This window comes from Sapajus apella, unplaced genomic scaffold (genome assembly GCF_009761245.1).
Source record: "Sapajus apella isolate SASKATOON/1434 unplaced genomic scaffold, GSC_monkey_1.0 scaffold60, whole genome shotgun sequence".
In the NCBI taxonomy this organism is placed as follows: domain Eukaryota; kingdom Metazoa; phylum Chordata; class Mammalia; order Primates; family Cebidae; genus Sapajus; species Sapajus apella.
Genome location: NW_022437000.1, coordinates 3,237,307 through 3,256,260, shown reverse-complemented (window position 1 = coordinate 3,256,260; position 18,954 = coordinate 3,237,307). Strand labels below are relative to the sequence as shown.

Here is an 18,954-nt window from a genome sequence, read left to right as displayed (position 1 = left end):
CCCAGGGAGCCCGGGGCGCCGGGACGCGTGTCCACCCCGCCATCCACTAGCAGAAGCCCTTACTGAGCCTGGCGCGAAGCACCGGCCAATCCCCTCGCCCTACACCTTGGCTGTAACCTGAGACGGATGCGCTCCCAAATGATGCTCCGTTGGCAGGAGCAACTCAAGTTCATCATTGTCCGGAGAAAGAGGAGCAGCGCGGTTCTCGGCCGGGTCAGTAGAACGCCTGGCGACCCTCACCTGCGCGCGCCGCGGCACCGGCTGTGATTGTCCTGGGGCCGCGGAGACCCGCGCGCCCGCCCTACACGCCGGGCGGCACCCTTTGCAGCCGCGTTAGCTGCCGCGATCCTCCGGCGTGCCTCTGCCGAAGAAACCTTGGCTGCTTCTGTGCGCCTCTTACACTTCATTTATCCGTGGATCATTTCCAGAGTCCGTCTTGTAAATGTTTAGCATTTTGCTGCTTTATTGCTTCTTTCTGGGGACAGTTCCAGCACTCGCCGAGACCGGCAGAGAAAAGCAGCTGAGCCCGGAGAAGAGCGAAATATGGGGACCCGGGCTAAAAGCACACGTCGTCCTTCCCGCACGCTATTTCTATATTCAGGCGGTGGATACATCAGGGAATAAGTAAGTCGAGAAATGGCTCCTTACCTATTTTGGATGGCGGTTAAATCTGTTTCTCACTTCAAGTTTTTTCTTTCCAATAACTCGTTTCTCTACAGCAGTTTAAATTCCAGGATATTTGGGTACCAGTTTTTCTCTGTAGGTGTAGAAATATTTCCGAATTATAACATATGCAGTATAATGTATTGTATATAACATGTAAGATAATCTCCTAGCAATTTTGATTGGGATTCCCACATTATCAGGACAAGACAAAGTCCCTCCACTTTTCTAGAAATAACTATTTCTAACTACTTTTCGCTTATATAAGCTGTTATAAGGAAGGTAAACCTAGTTGTTAGAGACTCGATGGGCTTCATCTTTTTCCCTGGTGTGGCCCTCAATTTTCAAGGAGACATCTGCAGGTAAGCATGTTTTGAAAGTGAAAAAGACAAATGAAGTACTATTTGAAACTTTACAGTTCGGAAGGAAGTTATCAAAGAATGAATCTCCTATATGACTGGAACAAATATTTCATTCCAATGAATTGAATACTTAACATCATACTTAAAACTTGGTTTCATGTTTCATATACTTCTGAAATGATTGTCTTTATTATTGGTAGACGCTGACTGTGTGTATTTTGTACAGAAAAAAAAATTGTAATTAATGGTTGTCAAATCAAAGGCAGGTTGTAAATTTTGTCATTTGGCAAAAGATGATACACTACCTACTGCTTTGCTTTGTCCCATGATTGAGCATGATTTTTTACCTTTTTTTTTTAAGGCAGGATTTCACTTCCTAGGCCAGTCTAGAGTGCAGTGGTGCAATCACAGCTCACTGTACCCTTGACCTCCCAGGCTCAAATTATCCTCCCACCTCAGCCTCCTGAGTAGCTAGGACTACAGGCATGTGCCATCTCACCTAGTTATTTATTTATTATTATTATTTTTTTTTTTTTGTAGAGACAGGATCTTGTTGCCTAGGCTGATCTCGAACTCCTGGCCTCAAGCAATCTTCCCATCTTGGCCTCCCAAAGTGCTGGGATAGTGGGCATGGGCCACAGTGCCAGCCCTGAGCCTGATTTATAATACTGATATTGTAAGGAATTGTTGGCAGAGATTTTTCAAAATAAGATCATTATCTTTGGGAGCACCATTTGATCGCAAATATCCAGATGTGATGGCATGAAATAAATAGGTTGGTAAGAATATTTTTCTATATGGAATGTATGAGTATGTTCTATGCTTACATACATTAGTAGTCTTAACATATTCCATTGTGATTGTTTAATGAAACTGTTTCATGTTATCTTGGCCATTGTCATCCTCATTTTTTTTTTTTTAAATCTCTGATCCAACATATTCATTCTGGTACTAATAAGAGAAAAGAAGCAATCATATGTTAGAGGAAGAATGTGGAGGAGAATAATCAAGTTTCCAGACTAAAGAGCATAACCTTTGTTTGTTTGTTCCTTAAAATAATCTGTATATCTTCCCCATTGCTCTTTTCATCACAGATTCACATCTTCTCCAGGCGAAAAGGTCTTTCAGGTGAAAGTCTCAGCCCCAGAGGAGCAATTCACTAGAGTTGGAGTCCAGGTTTTAGACCGAAAGGATGGATCTTTCATAGTAAGATACAGAATGTATGCAAGCTACAAAAATCTGAAGGTGGAAGTTACATTTCAAGGTCAACATGTGGCCAAATCCCCATATATGTTAAAAGGTAATTTGGAACTAATTTTATAACCTTGACCTCCCAGGCTCAAGCTGTCCTCTCACCATTCAAATCCCAGCAGTATTTGAAAAAAATAATAATTGTTATTCCATCAACAAAAATAACTTAGTATTATATATATATATACATACGTATATATATAAAACTGAAAGAAAACAAAAGCCTTTCTACTTGAAAGCTAAGTTATGAGTCCTGATAAAAAGACATTCAAGATTTGAAGGGAAATTCAAATTTGCTAAAGAGCAAGGAACATATTAATAGAGAATTTACTCTGTGAAGACATACATTAATCAAGCTGTGTGCATGGTCATATATGATACTTTCTTAATTGGAAATATATGGAACTGAATAATTACTTTTGCTTCTTTTTGCTGCTATTGTTATTCTTGCGACAGGGTCTCACTCTGTTGCCAAGGGTAGAGTACAGTGGTGTAAGATCAGCTTACTGCAGCCTCAACCTCCTGGGTTCAAGCAATCCTCCCACCTCAGCCACATGAGTAGCTGGGACTACAGGCGCTCACCACTATGTCCCACTAATTTTTGTATTTTTTGTAGAGATAGGGTTTTGCTATGTTGCTCAGGCTGGTCTCGAACCCCTGAGCTCAAACGATCTGCCCTCGGCCTCCTAAAGTGCTGGGATCACAGGAATGAGCCACTGTACCCGGCTACTTTTGCTTCTTACTAATTCTTAAAAAAAAAAAAAAAACAAAAAAAAAAAAAAAAAATGGAAGAAAAAGAATAGCAATTCCTTGTTTATTTTCGCTGTTATTGATGATTTCCTTATTGAGAAAAGTAACTTAGACGCTTTAAGAACCTGTTTGTATAATTGATCATCAAAATGTTAAATCATATCATTTTTGTCTTTCACTAAAATCAGTATACTCCTCTGATAACCTTTTATCAGTATTTAGTTATTCTTCAGTCTACTGTAGACATAAACCAAGTATCTATTGGCTTTCTTTTTTTTTTTTGAAACAGAGTCTTGCTCTGTCTCCTAAGCTGAAGTGCAGTGGCACAATCTCAGCTCACTGCAACCTTCACCTCCTAGGTTCAAGCTATTCTCATGCCTCAACCTCCCGAGTAGCGGAGACTTCAGTTGTGTACCACCACACCTGGCTATACGTTTTTTTTTTTTTTTTTTTTGAGACGGAATCTTGCTCAATCGCCCAGGCTGGAGTGCAGTGGCACAATCTCAGTGGCTCCGTCTCCCGGGTTCCAGCAATTCTCCTGCCTCAGCCTCCTGGGTAGCTGGGATTACAGGCGCATCTACCACACCTGGCTAATTTTTGTATTTTTTAGTAGAGATGAAGTTGCAACATGTTGGCCGGGCTGGTCTCAAATTCCTGACCTCAGGTGATCCGCCCGCCTCGGCCTCCCAAAGTGCTGTGATTACAGGTGTGAGCCACCACACCTAGCACTTTTTTTTGCATTTTTAGTAGAGATGGTGTTTCAACATGCTGGCCAGGCTGGCCTCAAACTCCTGACCTCAAGTGATCCGCCCACCTGGGCCGCCCAAGGTGCTGGTATTACAGACTTGAGCCACTTCGGCATGGCTATCTGCTTTCTTTTGAACTCATGCAAAGTCGACCTTATCATGAAAATATCACAAGACTTTACAGTGAAGAACTGTCAGAACAGAAGGCTGACTTACTTCCAATGCCCCCAGTGTAGTAAAAATGTGTTACTATTTTTTTTTTGAGACTGTATCACTGTCTTGCCCAGGGTGGAGTGGTGCAAATGTGGCTCACTACAGCTTCAACCTCCTGGGCTCAAGTGATCTTCAGCCTCCCAAGTAGCTGGAAACACAGCTGCCTGCCACTACTCCCATCTAATTTTTTATTTTTTGTAGAGACGGGGTCTCCCTGTGTTGCCCAAGGTGGTCCCAAACTCCTGGGCTCAGGCTATCCTCCCACCTCAGCTTCCCAAAGTGCTGGGATTACAAGTGCGAGCCAACCTGGCTGGCCTGTGTTTCTTTTAAAATGTGTTTTCAATGAAAATGCTCTTATGTAACTAGGCAAAACTCGTGAAGCCACATTATGGGTATTTGTTACAAGTTTCAAATGCTGAGTGAAATTATCTCTGTTGTACTTTGTTGTTCTTTTGTAAATAGGGCCGGTTTACCATGAGAATTGTGACTGTCCTTTGCAAGATAGTGCAGCCTGGCTACGGGGGATGAACTGCCCGGAAACCATTGCTCAGATTCAGAGAGATCTGGCACATTTCCCCATAGTGGATCCAGAAAAGATTGCAGTAGAAATCCCAAAAAGATTTGGACAGAGGCAGAGCCTCTGTCACTACACCTTAAAGGATAACAAGGTACAACATACAGTTCAGGTTTCCTTGATTGTTTTAGTGTTTTTTTGTTTTTTTTTTTTTCTTTTTTTTTTTTTTCTGCTCGTTTTGAACATTTGGCTATAATTAGCTAACTCCTTCTGTAAGCATAATTCCAATGAGCCTTGTAACAAGCTTTTCCTCAGTGAAATCTGCCAGTGTTTTTAGACTAACATAATACATGGTAAATTCTCTTTTAGGTTTATATCAAGACTCACGGTGAACATGTAGGTTTTAGAATTTTCATGGATGCTATACTACTTTCTTTGACTAGAAAGGTAAGTATATATTTTTTCTTAGCTATAATAGATCATTTAATCCCAGATTTTATAGGACAATTTTTCCAAATACAAATTATAACACTATCGGGGTATTCTCTTCTGCAGCCTTATGATACTGTTATTTTGAAGCTTTATGTTATGTCAGATACCTGTGTTAGTTTCCTAGGGCTGTTATAACAAAGTGCTACAAACTGGAAGGCTTAAAATAGCAGAAATGTATTCTCTCACAGGTATGGAGGCCAAATGTCCAAAATCAAAATGTCAGCCAGGTGGCATGGCTCATACCTGTCATTCTAACACTTTGGAAAGCCAGGGCGGGTAGATCACTTGAGCCCAGGAGTTCAAGACCAGGCTGGGTAACATGGTGAAACCCCATCTCTACAAAAAATACAAAAATTAGCCTGCTGTAGTTTCAGCTACTTGGGGAGCTGAGGCAGGAGGATCGCTTGAACCTAGGAGGTCGAGGCTGCATGAGCCAAGATTGATTGCGCCACTGTACTCCTACCTGGGAGACAGTGAGACCCTGTCTCAAAAAAAAAAAAAAAAAAAGGTAAGTGTCAGGAGGCCCAGCTGCCTCTGAGATGATCCTTTCCTTTCCTGCCTCTTCTTAACTGCTGGCGGTGGCTCTCCATCTTTGGTGTTCCCTGGTTTGCAGCTGCATCCCTCATTTCTGCCTCTGTTATCACGTGGGCTTCTCCCCTCATGTCTCTGGGTCTCTTCTTATAAGGACACAGCATAGTGGATTAATGGCTTAGCCTACTCCACTATAATCTCACCCTAACTAGTGACGTGGGCAACTGCCCAATTTCCAAATAACGTCATTCTGAAACACTAGGATTTAAGACTTCAGCATATCTTTTGCAGGGACACAATATTTGATAGAGGAAAGAAAAATACCTTATCATAACATTATTTTGGTACTAAACTAACTTTGAGTCCAAAGAGGACTTGCCTTCTACCGAATCCATTCCTTGGGATAATGGGCTTTTGTCAGGCTCTGGTGGAATACTGGCAGATGTGAAAGACTGTACCAACATTTTTACCAAATGTATATTTATTTATAGTCTAGTATAATATTGATTGAATAATTTGTATGCATATCTTGATTAAACTACTCATGGAAAATCATAGTGCCTTTTCAAGATTTCGAAGCACTTGCAGTCTGTCAATTCTGAATGTAGGTAGTTAGCATCAGTATTGTCTCCTTTAGACTAAGACATGAGAGTACTGACCCACTTCTCTTGCTCCTCTTTGTCAATCCATGGGGAAATGAGAATATTCTTCAGGGCTTCAGTTTCTCAAAATGCATCTCAGACTGATCAGTGCTGTTCTGGCCTTAAAAATACGTATCTTGGCCGGGCGCGGTGGCTCAAGCCTGTAATCCCAGCACTTTGGGAGGCCGAGGCGGGTGGATCACGAGGCCAAGAGATCAAGACCATCCTGGTCAACATGGTGAAACCCCGTCTCTACTAAAACTACAAAAAATTAGCTGGGCATGGTGGCGCGTGTCTGTAGTCCCAGCTACTCAGGAGGCTGAGGCAGGAGAATTGCCTGAACCCAGGAGGTGGAGGTTGCGGTGAGCCGAGATTGTGCCATGGCACTCCAGCCTGGGTAACAAGAGCGAAACTCCATCTCAAAAAAAAAAAAAAAAAAAAAAAATGTATCTCTTGTTTCATAAATATGCTAAACATTTTCTGTGAGTAGATAAAACAGGTCCTCTTTACATATTCATGCCAGTTGCCAGTAGAGAAAGGAAGCATAGCTTGAAACTTACTGAGTTGGCCTTGGTGTTAGGGTTCCTGAGTTCGAATCCTGGTCCCACCACCTACCTTGTGTATGTTTTTGTAAAATGGAAGCTTCTGGCTCACTTACAAGAAACTAGGGTTAGAGTCCCAAGTGCTAATTTTTAAATTATTTTCCAATATTTCTCTTTCTTTCTTTGATCATCTTAGACTCTCTTGATAGTATTAGCACAGAGATTACTTTTGTCATTTCATATCTTTTGTAGGGAGCATAGAATGCTTATGTATGTGACCATATTCTGAAAATGTACCCACTTTTCAAACCAAGGTAATTATCATTACCTGAAAAATGTTATACTGGCCTTTCATTAATGCAACTTCAAATTTCAATTGATAAATACAATGTATTATCTAATGCAGGAAATGCAAATAAGCTCTTCGTTTGTTTTTTCTAGGTGAAGATGCCAGATGTGGAGTTCTTTGTTAATTTGGGAGACTGGCCTTTGGAGAAAAAGAAATCCAATTCAAACATCCATCCAATCTTTTCCTGGTGTGGCTCCACAGATTCCAAGGATATCGTGATGCCCACCTACGACTTGACTGACTCTGTTCTAGAAACCATGGGCCGGTGAGGGATGAGTCAGGGTTGGCCCAGAGCCTTGGTTTTCTTTCTTTGGTGAGTTCTTTTCCAACAACCTTTGTGATAGGATGATTTGGGAGGAAAATCTGTTGCACTTTGTCTTCTAGGGTAAGTCTGGATATGATGTCTGTGCAAGCTAACACAGGTCCGCCCTGGGAAAGCAAAAACTCCACAGCTCTCTGGAGAGGGCGAGACAGCCGCAAAGAGAGACTCGAGCTGGTTAAACTCAGTAGAAAACACCCAGAACTCATAGATGCTGCTTTCACCAACTTTTTCTTCTTCAAACACAATGAAAGCCTATATGGTCCCATTGTAAAGCACATTTCATTTTTTGATTTCTTCAAGGTATGACTTAATGGCTAATCTTTTTTGTTTTGTAATGTATTTGTACGTAGTGCTTTGGGAAGGGAAGTAGAGGCCTGCAAATTACAAGAGGTGGGAGAAATTAGCATAAAACAGTGAATATTGTGGCATGGCGGTGTTGGGGACTAGTTTGGCAACCAGGCTCTGCCCTCAGTCTTGACATTAAATGTGTATCAAGGGAGTTTGGAGCCTGGATAGAGCTATAATTTTTTTTTCCAGCTAACCCTTGAGATAAGTACATGTCACCTCCAAATTCGTTTTTATTAATACGTACATGTAGGTCATTTTACAAATACTTTTCCCCAGAGCCATGTTATCACAACAGAGTAAGTAAGATATAAACTCATTGTTTGTTTTTAGGCCTGGTGGGGAATGACTTGAAACCCATCCAGTGTTCTGCCTGGGAATTAGGGCTTGCTTTATGTGTCTAGAATGTGGATTGCTCATGTTTCCCAGGGAGTAATCTTTTTTCTAACAACTCCCTTTTTAAGGCAGTAGGCAGAACCCTGCTTTTTAGACCATAGAGTTGTTTCTGAAGTCCCACATGGTAGAGAGAGGAGGTGGGGAAAAGGTCGCCATCTGTCCTCTATATGTGGAAAGGCAAGTGATTAGTGAGTTCTGCCTGCCCTGTGGATGACCAGGTTTTCTTTTGATGGGTTATGTTGAGGTAGGTTGACCTAAAGAATGTTATAAGTTGAATTGTCAGTATTTTTCAATATGTATATCTCAATGATTTTTGAAAGAAATGATTGTAACCAAAGTGAAAGGATACTAGCCATCCTTCCTCGGTGTAGGGTGCTGTTTCATGCCTTGGCTTTATTCGTGTTTATGCAACTAAAGATGATAAATTACCAAAGTTCTATGAATATTTTTATTCATAGACGTTCTTGCTACAAAGCTTGCTAATTTCTTTAAGACACATGTGTGGCCATCTGGTGTTTAAAAAATATGGTTAGTCAGGCACAGTGGCTCATGCCTGTAATCCCAGCTCACACCTGTAATCCCAGCACTTTGGGAAGCTGAGGCAGGTGGGTCATCTGAGGTCAGGAGTTGGAGATCCGCCTGGCCAACATGGTGAAACCCTGTCTCTACTAAAAATACAAAAATTAGCCAGGCATGTGATGCATGCCTGTAATCCCAGCTACTTGGGAGGCTGAGGGACAAGAATCACTTGAACCCGGGAGGCAGAAGTTGCGGTGAGCTGAGATTGCGACACTGCACTCCAGCCTGAGCAACAGAGTGAGACTCTCTCGAAACAAACAAACAAATAAATAAATAAATAAATAAAACAGTTAACATGGCTTAGAATATGCCATCATGAGGGACACGTTTGCAATCAATAAAGTAGTAAGAGAATTACAAAATATCACAAATAAATCCTTTCTTCCTTATGTTGCAGCCTTAGGACAACAGTATGATCTTATTGGCTCCTTCAACACTAGATTTGTATCCTCCTTTGTAAAATTTAGTAGCAAATCAAAATGAGCATTTAGCTTTAGATCAACCTGTTGTGTAATATTTACTAAATGGCAAAGGCGGAGGACAGAAGCTGGCCAAATTGTGTCCGAGGGTTGCAAGGGTGTATGTGTGGGATGAGAAGGGGAATCGAGTGGAGAAAAGGAAATTTAATGGAGGTTCTTAGACTTTACCATTGTTTTGCAGCATAAGTATCAAATAAATATCGATGGTACTGTAGCAGCTTATCGCCTGCCATATTTACTAGTTGGTGACAGTGTTGTGCTGAAGCAGGACTCCATCTACTATGAACATTTTTACAATGAGCTGCAGCCCTGGAAACACTACATTCCAGTTAAGAGCAACCTGAGCGATCTGCTAGAAAAACTTAAATGGGCAAAAGATCACGATGAAGAGGTAAGGTTAGTCCCTCGAAGGCTTATTTCCACTTGTTTCCCACTATCATGGGTCCCTTTGAAATGCATTGTCCCTGTAGAGCATCCAGGATGCTCACATCATAGACTTTGACCTGTAAATGGCAAGCTGCCTGCCGGTGGATGGCACAGCAGTTCCCCTGGGCTGAACACAGCAGACACTGCATCTTACATTAACTGTCCACTCTGCGTGTGAAACAAAAAGCTAGGCCAGGCATGGTGGCTACACCTGTAATCCCAGCACTTTAGGAGGCCGAGGAGGGCAGATCACCTGAGGTCAGTTCGAGACCAGCCTGGACAACATGGTGAAACCCCATCTCTACTGAAAATACAAATATTAGCTGGATTTGGTGGCAGGCACCTATAATCCCAGTTTCTCAGGAGACTGAAGCAGGAGAGTTGCTTGAACCTGGGAAACGGAGGTTATAGTGAGCCAAGACTGCACCATTGCACTCCAGCCTGGGCAACAAGAGCGAAACTCCTTCTCAAAACAACAACAACAAAAAGCTAAACTGTGACATTGACTACACTTTCTCTTTTCAGTAGGGTTGCTCTGAGCCACAAGTATTGCCTCCACCAGCAATGCAAAAATTATAAGATGGCCAGTCTGGCAGGAGCCACTAACTGGCTACAGGTTCAAATGAAGGATTGATTCACAAGTAGATGCAGACATAAATGTATAAATAAGTAAAGAGGGATGGAATGCAATTAACTTTAAGCTAATTGCTGAAATTTATGAAGGCAGAGTGCTAACCTTCCATCTTGCGTTTACAAAATCATTGTTACTTTGCTTGGTGTAGCCTTGTCTCTCTCTAAGAGAGGCTTAATTCTAGAAGGTCCAACATGATTTCTCAAACTTTCGCGTCTTAGAAACTTCCCTCTGATTTAAACAAACATGCTGTGTTAAACACTCTGTTTTACCACAAGACTACCCGCAAAGATACTGTTTCCCGCAATTGTCCCAATGTGTATGTACTCTGAAGAGCTGTCTGCAGATGCCTGCATGGGAAAAATGGATTCTATAAAAGAGTTTTGTTGTTGTTCTTTCTGTAGGCCAAAAAGATAGCAAAAGCAGGACAAGAATTTGCAAGAAATAATCTCATGGGCGATGACATATTCTGTTATTATTTCAAACTTTTCCAGGTCAGTATTTTCTAAGAAAATCATCATATAACTTATAATTAGACATGTTAAGAACAAATAATATTTTACTTAACAATTTCTAAACATATGTTACTCTAGGGAGATATATATATATATATATATATATATATATATATATATACTTCTGTGGGTGAAAATCAGGGACAAATATTAAGTAATCATTTTTAAAAAGTTGAAAACCAAAAATTAACTAATGGAAAATATTACAATATTAAGTGAAAAGTATTAATATTAGAACTATGTGATGTTTGACTAAGAAATTGGCCTCCGATATTGCAAAGTTAGGGTTCATGGATTTGCAGTTTCTGTTTGTGTTACATTGCTGCTGCCTTACCATTTCTTTGTCTAAACAGTGCCAGGTGTGTTTGGGCCTCCATATGAGCCAGGACTTCCCTTGGAAATTATTTCTATGGACCCAAGCATTTAGAGATTGTAGTCAAGCGTATTTGACGATTTAAAGGACTCTTTTAAAAATGTGGTAGTGACCAGGCGCGGTGGCTCATGCCTGTAATCCCAGCACTTTGGGAGGCCAAGACAGGCAGATCACTTGAGGTCAGGATTTCGAGACCAGCTTGGCCAACGTGGTGAAACCCCATCTCCTCTAAAAATACAAAAATTAGCCAGGTGTGATGGTGCATGCCTATAATCCCAGCTACTCTGGAGGCTGAAGCAGGAGAATCACTTGAACCCAGAAGGTGGAGGTTGCAGTGAGCCGAGATCACACCACTGCACTCCAGCCTGGGTGACAAGAGGGAGACTCTGTCTAAAAAAAATTTTTTTTTTAATGCAGTAGTAAACAAGCTCTTGGCCAATAATAGTACTAGATCTAGAGCAAGATTTTTATCTTGCAGTTACTGCTCCTGAGCCCCATATCTGAGACTCTGCTATACATCAAAATTGGAATATTTCTGGTCTGCACTGGCTCCTCCCCATTTTGTAAACTTCCGTTGATGGAGGGATGCAGAGGATAAGCCATGTAAAATGAATGAACTGTGGGGATTTATCATGTGAATTTCTAAGGATCCATGAGGCAGTGTTCGTTCATTCAGCTTGTATTTAGCATAGGTACTTAGCACAGTGCCTTACTAAGAATAAGCACATGATAATTGAAGATGATGATGGCGTTTTGTGCAAACCATGATAAGGAAAGCAGAATAGTCTCTGTCCCCACATTCTCAGTCTAGGGAAGATTGTGTGCAAAATTATTTTTACTGTAAGGCAGAAGATGGTTTAAAAAAAAGTCATGGAAATTTAGGATAGAATAATGAGATGTCTGTTAGGAATAGGCAGCGGTCAAAGGACAGCCTCCTCTCAGGTGCTCTACTGTTGGTGTTTAGGATGGGTATATATGATGGACTATGCAGATCACAGTTTGACACACATAAATCAAATAAATCATAGTCTTCATAAATTCTAGCCTGTCTCTTTGGGTGGATATACTTAAAGTGTTACATAAGGAATGCTTTTATATTGTTACTTAAACAGGAATATGCCAGTTTACAAGTGAGTGAACCCCAAATCCGAGAGGGCATGAAAAGGGTAGAACCACAGACCGAGGAGGACCTCTTCCCTTGCACTTGCCACAGGAAAAAGGTAACCACAAATGAGCTTGTGGCCAGTGGCAGAGTAAGAACTAACCTTGATCCAAGCTTGCATTCATTCCTATGGTCACTCAATCAGGCTGCAAATATTTGACTTCCTCTCGAGGCCTCCAAGCAATTCAGACCACCGGAGAGACAGGTATAGAAGATAGCAGTAGGGCCGGGCGCGGTGGCTCAAGCCTGTAATCCCAGCACTTTGGGAGGCCGAGGCGGGTGGATCACGAGGTCAAGAGATCGAGACCATCCTGGTCAACATGGTGAAACCCCGTCTCTACTAAAAATACAAAAAAATTAGCTGGGCATGGTGGTATGTGCCTGTAATCCCAGCTACTCAGCAGGCTGAGGCAGGAGAATTGCCTGAACCCAGGAGGTGGAGGTTGCGGTGAGCCGAGATCGCGCCATTGCACTCCAGCCTGGGTAACAAGAGCGAGACTCCGTCTCAAAAAAAAAAAAAAAAAAAAAAGAACATAGCAGTGCTCAAGAAAGGATGCTACAATGCAGTTAATTGAGAAGACGTGGTCGTTCCCTGGCAAAGTGGAGGGAAGCCTTTTATAATGTGAGAATCTGGCTCACACCCTATTTGAATGGATGCTTACAGTTTGGAAAATATTTTCACGCGTATTATCTGATGCCCTTATTTCCTCAGGAGATAAGTTTGACAAAGTTCATCATCCCAGTTTAGAGAAGGAAAAAGATGTAACTGTGATTATTGATGTTTTCCAATTCCTCATTGGAAAATCATCTCTGTTGATACCAATACATAAGGATCTCACTGATAAAAATGAAAGTCAGATTCACATCTGGACTTTGAAGGTAAAAAGGACCTTAGAGGTCATTCAGTAAATGCCTTCGTTTTATGGTTAATAAAACTGAGCCCAAAACAGAATTATGCTCGGAATCGTATAGCTGGTTTATAGCAAAGCAAAAACCAGTCTCTCATCATCAGATTGTGATTGTGTGTGCTTGTATATAAAGACATAGTGTAGCAGGGGTCTGTTGCTTTGATTATGAATTTTGTTTGTTCAAAGGAATGTAAATTGCATAAACTAGGGTGTATATGTGTGTGACATATGCTGGCTTGACATTATTTTAAGCAATATAATTAGGTTTCTGAATGGACCAATTCAAAATTGTGGTGTTACAACCAAAGACAAGAAGACAGACTTGGCAATTATTATGTCTACCTCTCAAGAGGGTGTAAAAGTAATCAAAGCCCCAGTGATGTGACAGAACCAGAACAGCTTATATGAGCCCAGCCATTGATAAATTTTCAGGAATTTTGCATACTGATTAAATTTTTGCTTGGAATCAGCCTGATAGGAGTATTTACACCATGACAGCACATGCTACAAATCAGAATTTTGGTGGTTTTATTTTTATCTTTGTTTTTTGGAGAACCGATTTATGAATAACCAACTGGGCCCCAGAGATGGTTCATCACCACTGTTAACTCCATCAATACTCCAAGGTCGTAAAAATCCGTTAAAACCAATGACAAAACAAGAATTGCCAAATCAAAAGGTACCCCCTCACCAGTCCGTGATTTGGTATCAGAACACTTCTCACTTTGGCTCCAAGTGAGACTGGGCAGCTTCCTTGCTTCACTCCTGCTCAATTATTTGTCTTCATCTAAGTGATTGAGAGGAGGTAACAGTCAGTGTCTTCCACTGATTAGCAGAAGTTAGGGGCCAGAATGGTAGCCTCTTTATTTCACCCTAACCTTTCACTGCTACTGTTCATAACACGAGGTCTTTGCAGTAGTACAGCCCATGGATGTTTCGGTTCCTTATCGGTAGGCTATGAAACACAATCTGATTCTACCCTAAGCTGACTCTGTACCTCTAGAAATAGTCCCAAGCCCTAAGAGCCTCTACTAATAGTTTGGCTTCCTCTCATTTTTACAGGAAAATAATTAACAAATTAATGTAAATCTTCACTCATGTAAGACCTCTTGATAGCTCTAAATATTTTCCTTCTTAATTGCAGACCAAAGATGAACTCTGATAATGCAAAGTAACTTCTATTAAAATAATGGTGCTCTGAAGACTCTTCTTCACCAAAAAGAAGAATTTTTTTAAGTATTAATTCCATGGACAATATAAAATCTGCTGTGTGATTATTTGCAGTATGAAGATACATTTCTACTTATGATGCAGTATTCTCATGACTGTACTTTTTAGTACATTTTTAGAATTTTATAATAAAACCACCTTTATTTTAAAGTCCTGTGTTGCTCTAATTATTAACTGTGTTTGAACAGGGAGCAGTAAAAACAGGGAATCTGAATCCTTGACTCACAGCAACCCAGACTACCTGCACAGGCTGGTTTTAAATGACATAGCAATAAACCTTTCTCCTTTTAAGCCCATATTATTGCGAGTATTCAGCCAAACTTACTTATAGCTAATACATCATAAGAAAACTGTCATTATATGGCCCTCACCTGCATCTTTAGTCAAATCTCTCAGCACTTTCTAATGTCAACGCTGTCCTTTGGAAAAACCAGTCCCATTCCTGTTCTCTCAATGCCTGTGTCCTTACCTTTCTGGCCCATGCCTTTCCCTTGTCTGGAATGTCTTAACCCTTTCTTCTTCATTCAGCTTAGACATCCTTCAGTACATATTTTACCCTTACTAGATTTTAAGTGCCATGACTTCAGAGACCAAGCCTTTCTTCTGGGTAGTCCTAAGGTCTAATAGAGTGCCATCAACTAAAAAGACTGAATAAATATTGAATGAGTGATATGGTTTTGATGTCTGTCCCTTCCAAATTTCATGTTGAAATGTTATTCCAAGTGGTGGAGGTGGGACCTGGTGGGAGGTGTTCATATCATAGGAGTGGATCCCTCATGAAGGACCTGGCACCATCCTTTCAGTAACAAGTAAGTTCTCACTGTGAGTTCACATGGTCTGGTGGTTTTAAAAGGTGTGACACCTCCCCCTCTCTCTGTCTTGCACCCTCTCTTGCCACATGATACTTTGGCTCCCCATTGCCTTGCGCGATGATTGAAAGCTTCCTGAGGCCCTCACCAGAAGCAGATGCTGGCACCACACTTCCTATACAGCCTGCAGAACTGTGAACCAAAATAAATCTCTTTTCTTTATAAATTACCCAGCCTGAGGTATTTCTTTATAGCAACACAGAAATGGCCTTAACACAATGGGTAAATGATGAATGAAAATCACTTTGAAATGCAGTTGAAAGAATTAAAAAAGAACTAGAAATCTAAACACTGAACCATATATCATATTCTACAAATTCCTTTACCTAATATTCTCTTCCATTCACCTTCCAGTCAAATAATCGTTTCTAAATTATTTTGAATCTTGAAATATATATACAGAAAAATATAAAACATATATCTGCAATTTAATTATGAGAAAACATTCATGTTATCACTGACAAAGATTCTTTGCTTGACCACCTGTATTAGTCCATTCTCACGATGCTAATAAAGACATACCCGAGACTGGGTAATTTATAAAGGAAAGAGGTTTAATTGACTCACAGTTCTACAGAGTTGAAGAGACCTCAGGAAACTTACAATCATGGCAGAAGAGGAAACAAACAAATCCTTCACTTGGCAACAGGAAGGAGAAGTGCCAAGCGAAGGGGGCAAAGCCCCTTATAAAACCGTCAGATCTCATGAAAACTCACTCACTATCACAAGAACAGCATGAGGGTAACTGTCCCCATAATTCAATTACCTCCCACAACAGGCGGGGTTTATAGAAACTATAATTCAACATGAGATTTGGGTGGGGACACAGCCAAATCATATCATTCAACCCCTGGCCCCTCCCAAATCTTACATCTCACATTTCAAAACACAATCATGCCTTCCCAACAGTTCCCCAAGTCTTATTTCAGCATTAACCCAAAGTCCAAGTTCACAGTTTCATCTGAGACAAGGCAAATCCCTTCTGCCTATGAGCCTGTAAAATCAAAAGCAAGTTAGTTACTTACTAGATACAATGGAGATACAGGCATTGGGTAAATACACCCGTTCCAAATGGGAGAAATTGGCCAAAACAAAGGGGCTATGGGCCTCATGCAAGGCCAAAATTCAGCAAGACAGTAATTAAATCCTAAAACTCCAAAGTAATCTCCTTTGACTCCATGTCTCACATCCAGGTCACACTGATGCAAAAGGTGGGCTCCCATAGTCTTGGGCAGCTCTACCCCTATGGCTTTGCAGGGCACAACCCCCCACCCCAGCTGCTTTCACAGCTGGCATTGAGTGTCTATGGCTTTTCCGGGTACAAGTTGTAAGCTGACGGTGGATTTCTCATTCTGGATCTGGAGGACAGTGGCCCTCTTCAGCTCTGCTCATCAGTGCCCCAGTGGGGACCCTGTGTTGGGGGCTCCAACCCCACACTTCCCTTCCACACTGCCCTAGCAGTGAGGGCACTGCCCCTGCAGCAAACCTGCCTGGACATCCAGGTGTTTCCATACATCTTCTAAAATCTAGGCAGAGGTTCCCAAACTTCAATTATTGATTTCTGTGCACCCCAGGCTCAACACCATGTGGAAGCTGCCAAGGCTTGGAGCTTGCACGCTCTGAAGCCATGGCCCAAGCTGTACCTTGGCCCCTTTTAGCCACAGCTAGAGTGGCTGGGACACAGGGCACCAAGTTCCTAGGCTGCACACAGCAGAGGAGCCCTGAGCCTGCCCCACAAAAACCATTTTTCCCTCCTAGGCCTCTGGACCTGTGATGGAAGGGGCTGCCTTGAAGGTCTCTGACATGCCCTGGAGACATTCCCCCATGGTCTTAATAATTCGCATTCGGCTCCCTGTTACTTATGCAAATTTCTGTAGCAAGCTTGGATTTCTCCCTAGAAGGTTTTTCTTTTCTATTATATGGTCAAACTGAAAATTTTCCAAATTTTTATGCTCTGCTTCCTCTTGAACATTTTGCCATGTAGAAATTCTTTTGCCAGATACCTTCAATCATCTCTAGCAGGTTTAAAGTTCCACAGATCTCTAAGGCATGGGCAAAATGCTGCCAGCCTCTTTGCTAAAGCATATCAAGAATCACCTTTATTCCAGTTCCCAACAAGTTCCTCCTCTCCATCTGAAACCATCTCAGCCTGGACTTCATTGTCCATATCACTATAGACGTTTTGGTCAAAGCCATTCCACTAGTCTCTAGGAAGTTCAGACTTTCCCACATCTTCCTATCTTCTGAGCCCTCCAAGTCTCTAGGAAGTGTTAAACTTTTCCACATTTTCCTGTCTTCTTCTGAGCCCTCCAATCTGTTCCAATCTCTGCCCATTACCCAATTCCAATGTCACTTCCACATTTTGGGTATCTTTACAACAGCACCTCACTCTTTTTGGTACCAATTTAATGTATTAGTCCGTTCTCACACTGCTAATAAAGACATGCCCACTAGTGGGTAATTTTAAAGGAAAAAGGTTTAATTGACTCAGTTCCACAGGCTGGGGAGACCTCAGGAAACTTACAGCATGGTGGAAGGGGAAGTGAATACATCCTTCTTCACATGCCAGCTGGAATTAGAAGTGCTGAACAAAGGGAGAAAAGCCCCTTATATAACCATCAGATCTTGTGAAAACGTACTACCACGAGAACAGCAGCATGGTTGTAACTGACCCCATAATTCAATTACCTCCCATGGGGTCCATCCACATGGCACATAGGGATTATAGCAACTACAATTCAAGATTGTTCCTGGACTAAACCAAGGGTCAGGCCGCTATTTCTCATGGCCCAATAACAAGATGCAGATGAACTGGGGAAGAAGATAGTTTTTATTTCTGTAACCAGCTACAGGGAGAAGGCTTGGAAATTATCACCAGACCAACTCAAAACTACAAAGTTTTCCAGAGCCTATATACCTTCCAAGCTATATGTCTACGTGTAAGTGTGCATTCATCTAAAGATTTAAGTGATTAACTTTTTTAATCTATAACTAAGGTCTAAGTCTTGAAGACCTTCCTCTGGAGCCTCTGTAAATTTACTTAATCTTGATTTAAATGAGTCCAGGCACTGGGCTTGTCTTGTCTTGTCTCTTACTAAGTCACGAAGGTGTGGGGAGTTCCTTCAGAGTCCCAATAAACTTGTTTGTTGAGGCCTTGGGAATTTCTTAAGACCCCCCAGTAAAACTTGTTTAATCATGATTTAAGGTTCAGGTAAGGCCTAGGCAAAACTTTTGGTGGGCTTTTGTTACATTCCAGCCTTTGTATAAGGACACTGGCTTTCAATATTTAACTTAACCACTCAGTCAGTACTGAAACAGCTGTTATGGAGGCCTGCATTAGTGGGACCTGGCCTGCCACAGGGTGAGATCTGGGTAGAGACACAGCCAAACCTTTCATGACAAGGTTCAGTCTCCTAATAGGCTTATCTGTGACTGCCTTATAAAATCCAATTTTAGCAAGAACGCTGCTAAGTCTGTTTCACAAAAATTTCCCACCCTCCATATGTGATTATGCTTTGTATCTAATCTGCTTCCTCATCCTCTACCAACCCCCATATCATGTCTGATCATGCTGGCTTGTTTTCAGCTAGAATCCTACGAGGTCTATTTAACCAGAATCTCTGTTACCCTGATGCATTTCCTCTTAGTAATTTTTCACCCACTGA

At 41.5% G+C, this 18,954-nt stretch overlaps 1 protein-coding gene across 2 annotated transcripts; it reads left to right on the top strand.

Annotated features, from left to right (window-relative positions):
• Window positions 1-28: 28 nt before the first annotated feature.
• On the top strand, window positions 29-14,573 carry POGLUT2 (protein O-glucosyltransferase 2). Of its 2 annotated transcripts, XM_032246190.1 has the most exons (11): window positions 510-624; window positions 1,566-1,800; window positions 2,120-2,325; window positions 4,448-4,653; window positions 4,869-4,946; window positions 7,147-7,319; window positions 7,439-7,676; window positions 9,357-9,566; window positions 10,637-10,726; window positions 12,233-12,340; window positions 14,335-14,573. In XM_032246190.1, the coding sequence occupies exons 3-11, from the start codon at window positions 2,244-2,246 to the stop codon at window positions 14,350-14,352; spliced, it is 1,203 nt and encodes a 400-aa protein (XP_032102081.1). In that variant the 5' UTR covers window positions 510-624; window positions 1,566-1,800; window positions 2,120-2,243; the 3' UTR covers window positions 14,353-14,573. The 2 variants fall into 2 exon arrangements, with proteins under 2 accessions (XP_032102080.1, XP_032102081.1); XM_032246189.1 differs by lacking the exon at window positions 1,566-1,800 and having other exon boundaries at window positions 29-624.
• Window positions 14,574-18,954: the final 4,381 nt, after the last annotated feature.

Coding starts and splice junctions, on each gene's coding strand:
- POGLUT2 (XM_032246189.1), top strand. CDS start 443: ATGTTTAGCATTTTGCTGCTTTATTGCTTCTTTCTGGGGACAGTTCCA. Junction 2,326..4,447: donor ATCCCCATATATGTTAAAAG/GTAATTTGGAAC, acceptor TTTTGTAAATAG/GGCCGGTTTACCATGAGAAT. Junction 4,654..4,868: donor ACACCTTAAAGGATAACAAG/GTACAACATACA, acceptor ATTCTCTTTTAG/GTTTATATCAAGACTCACGG.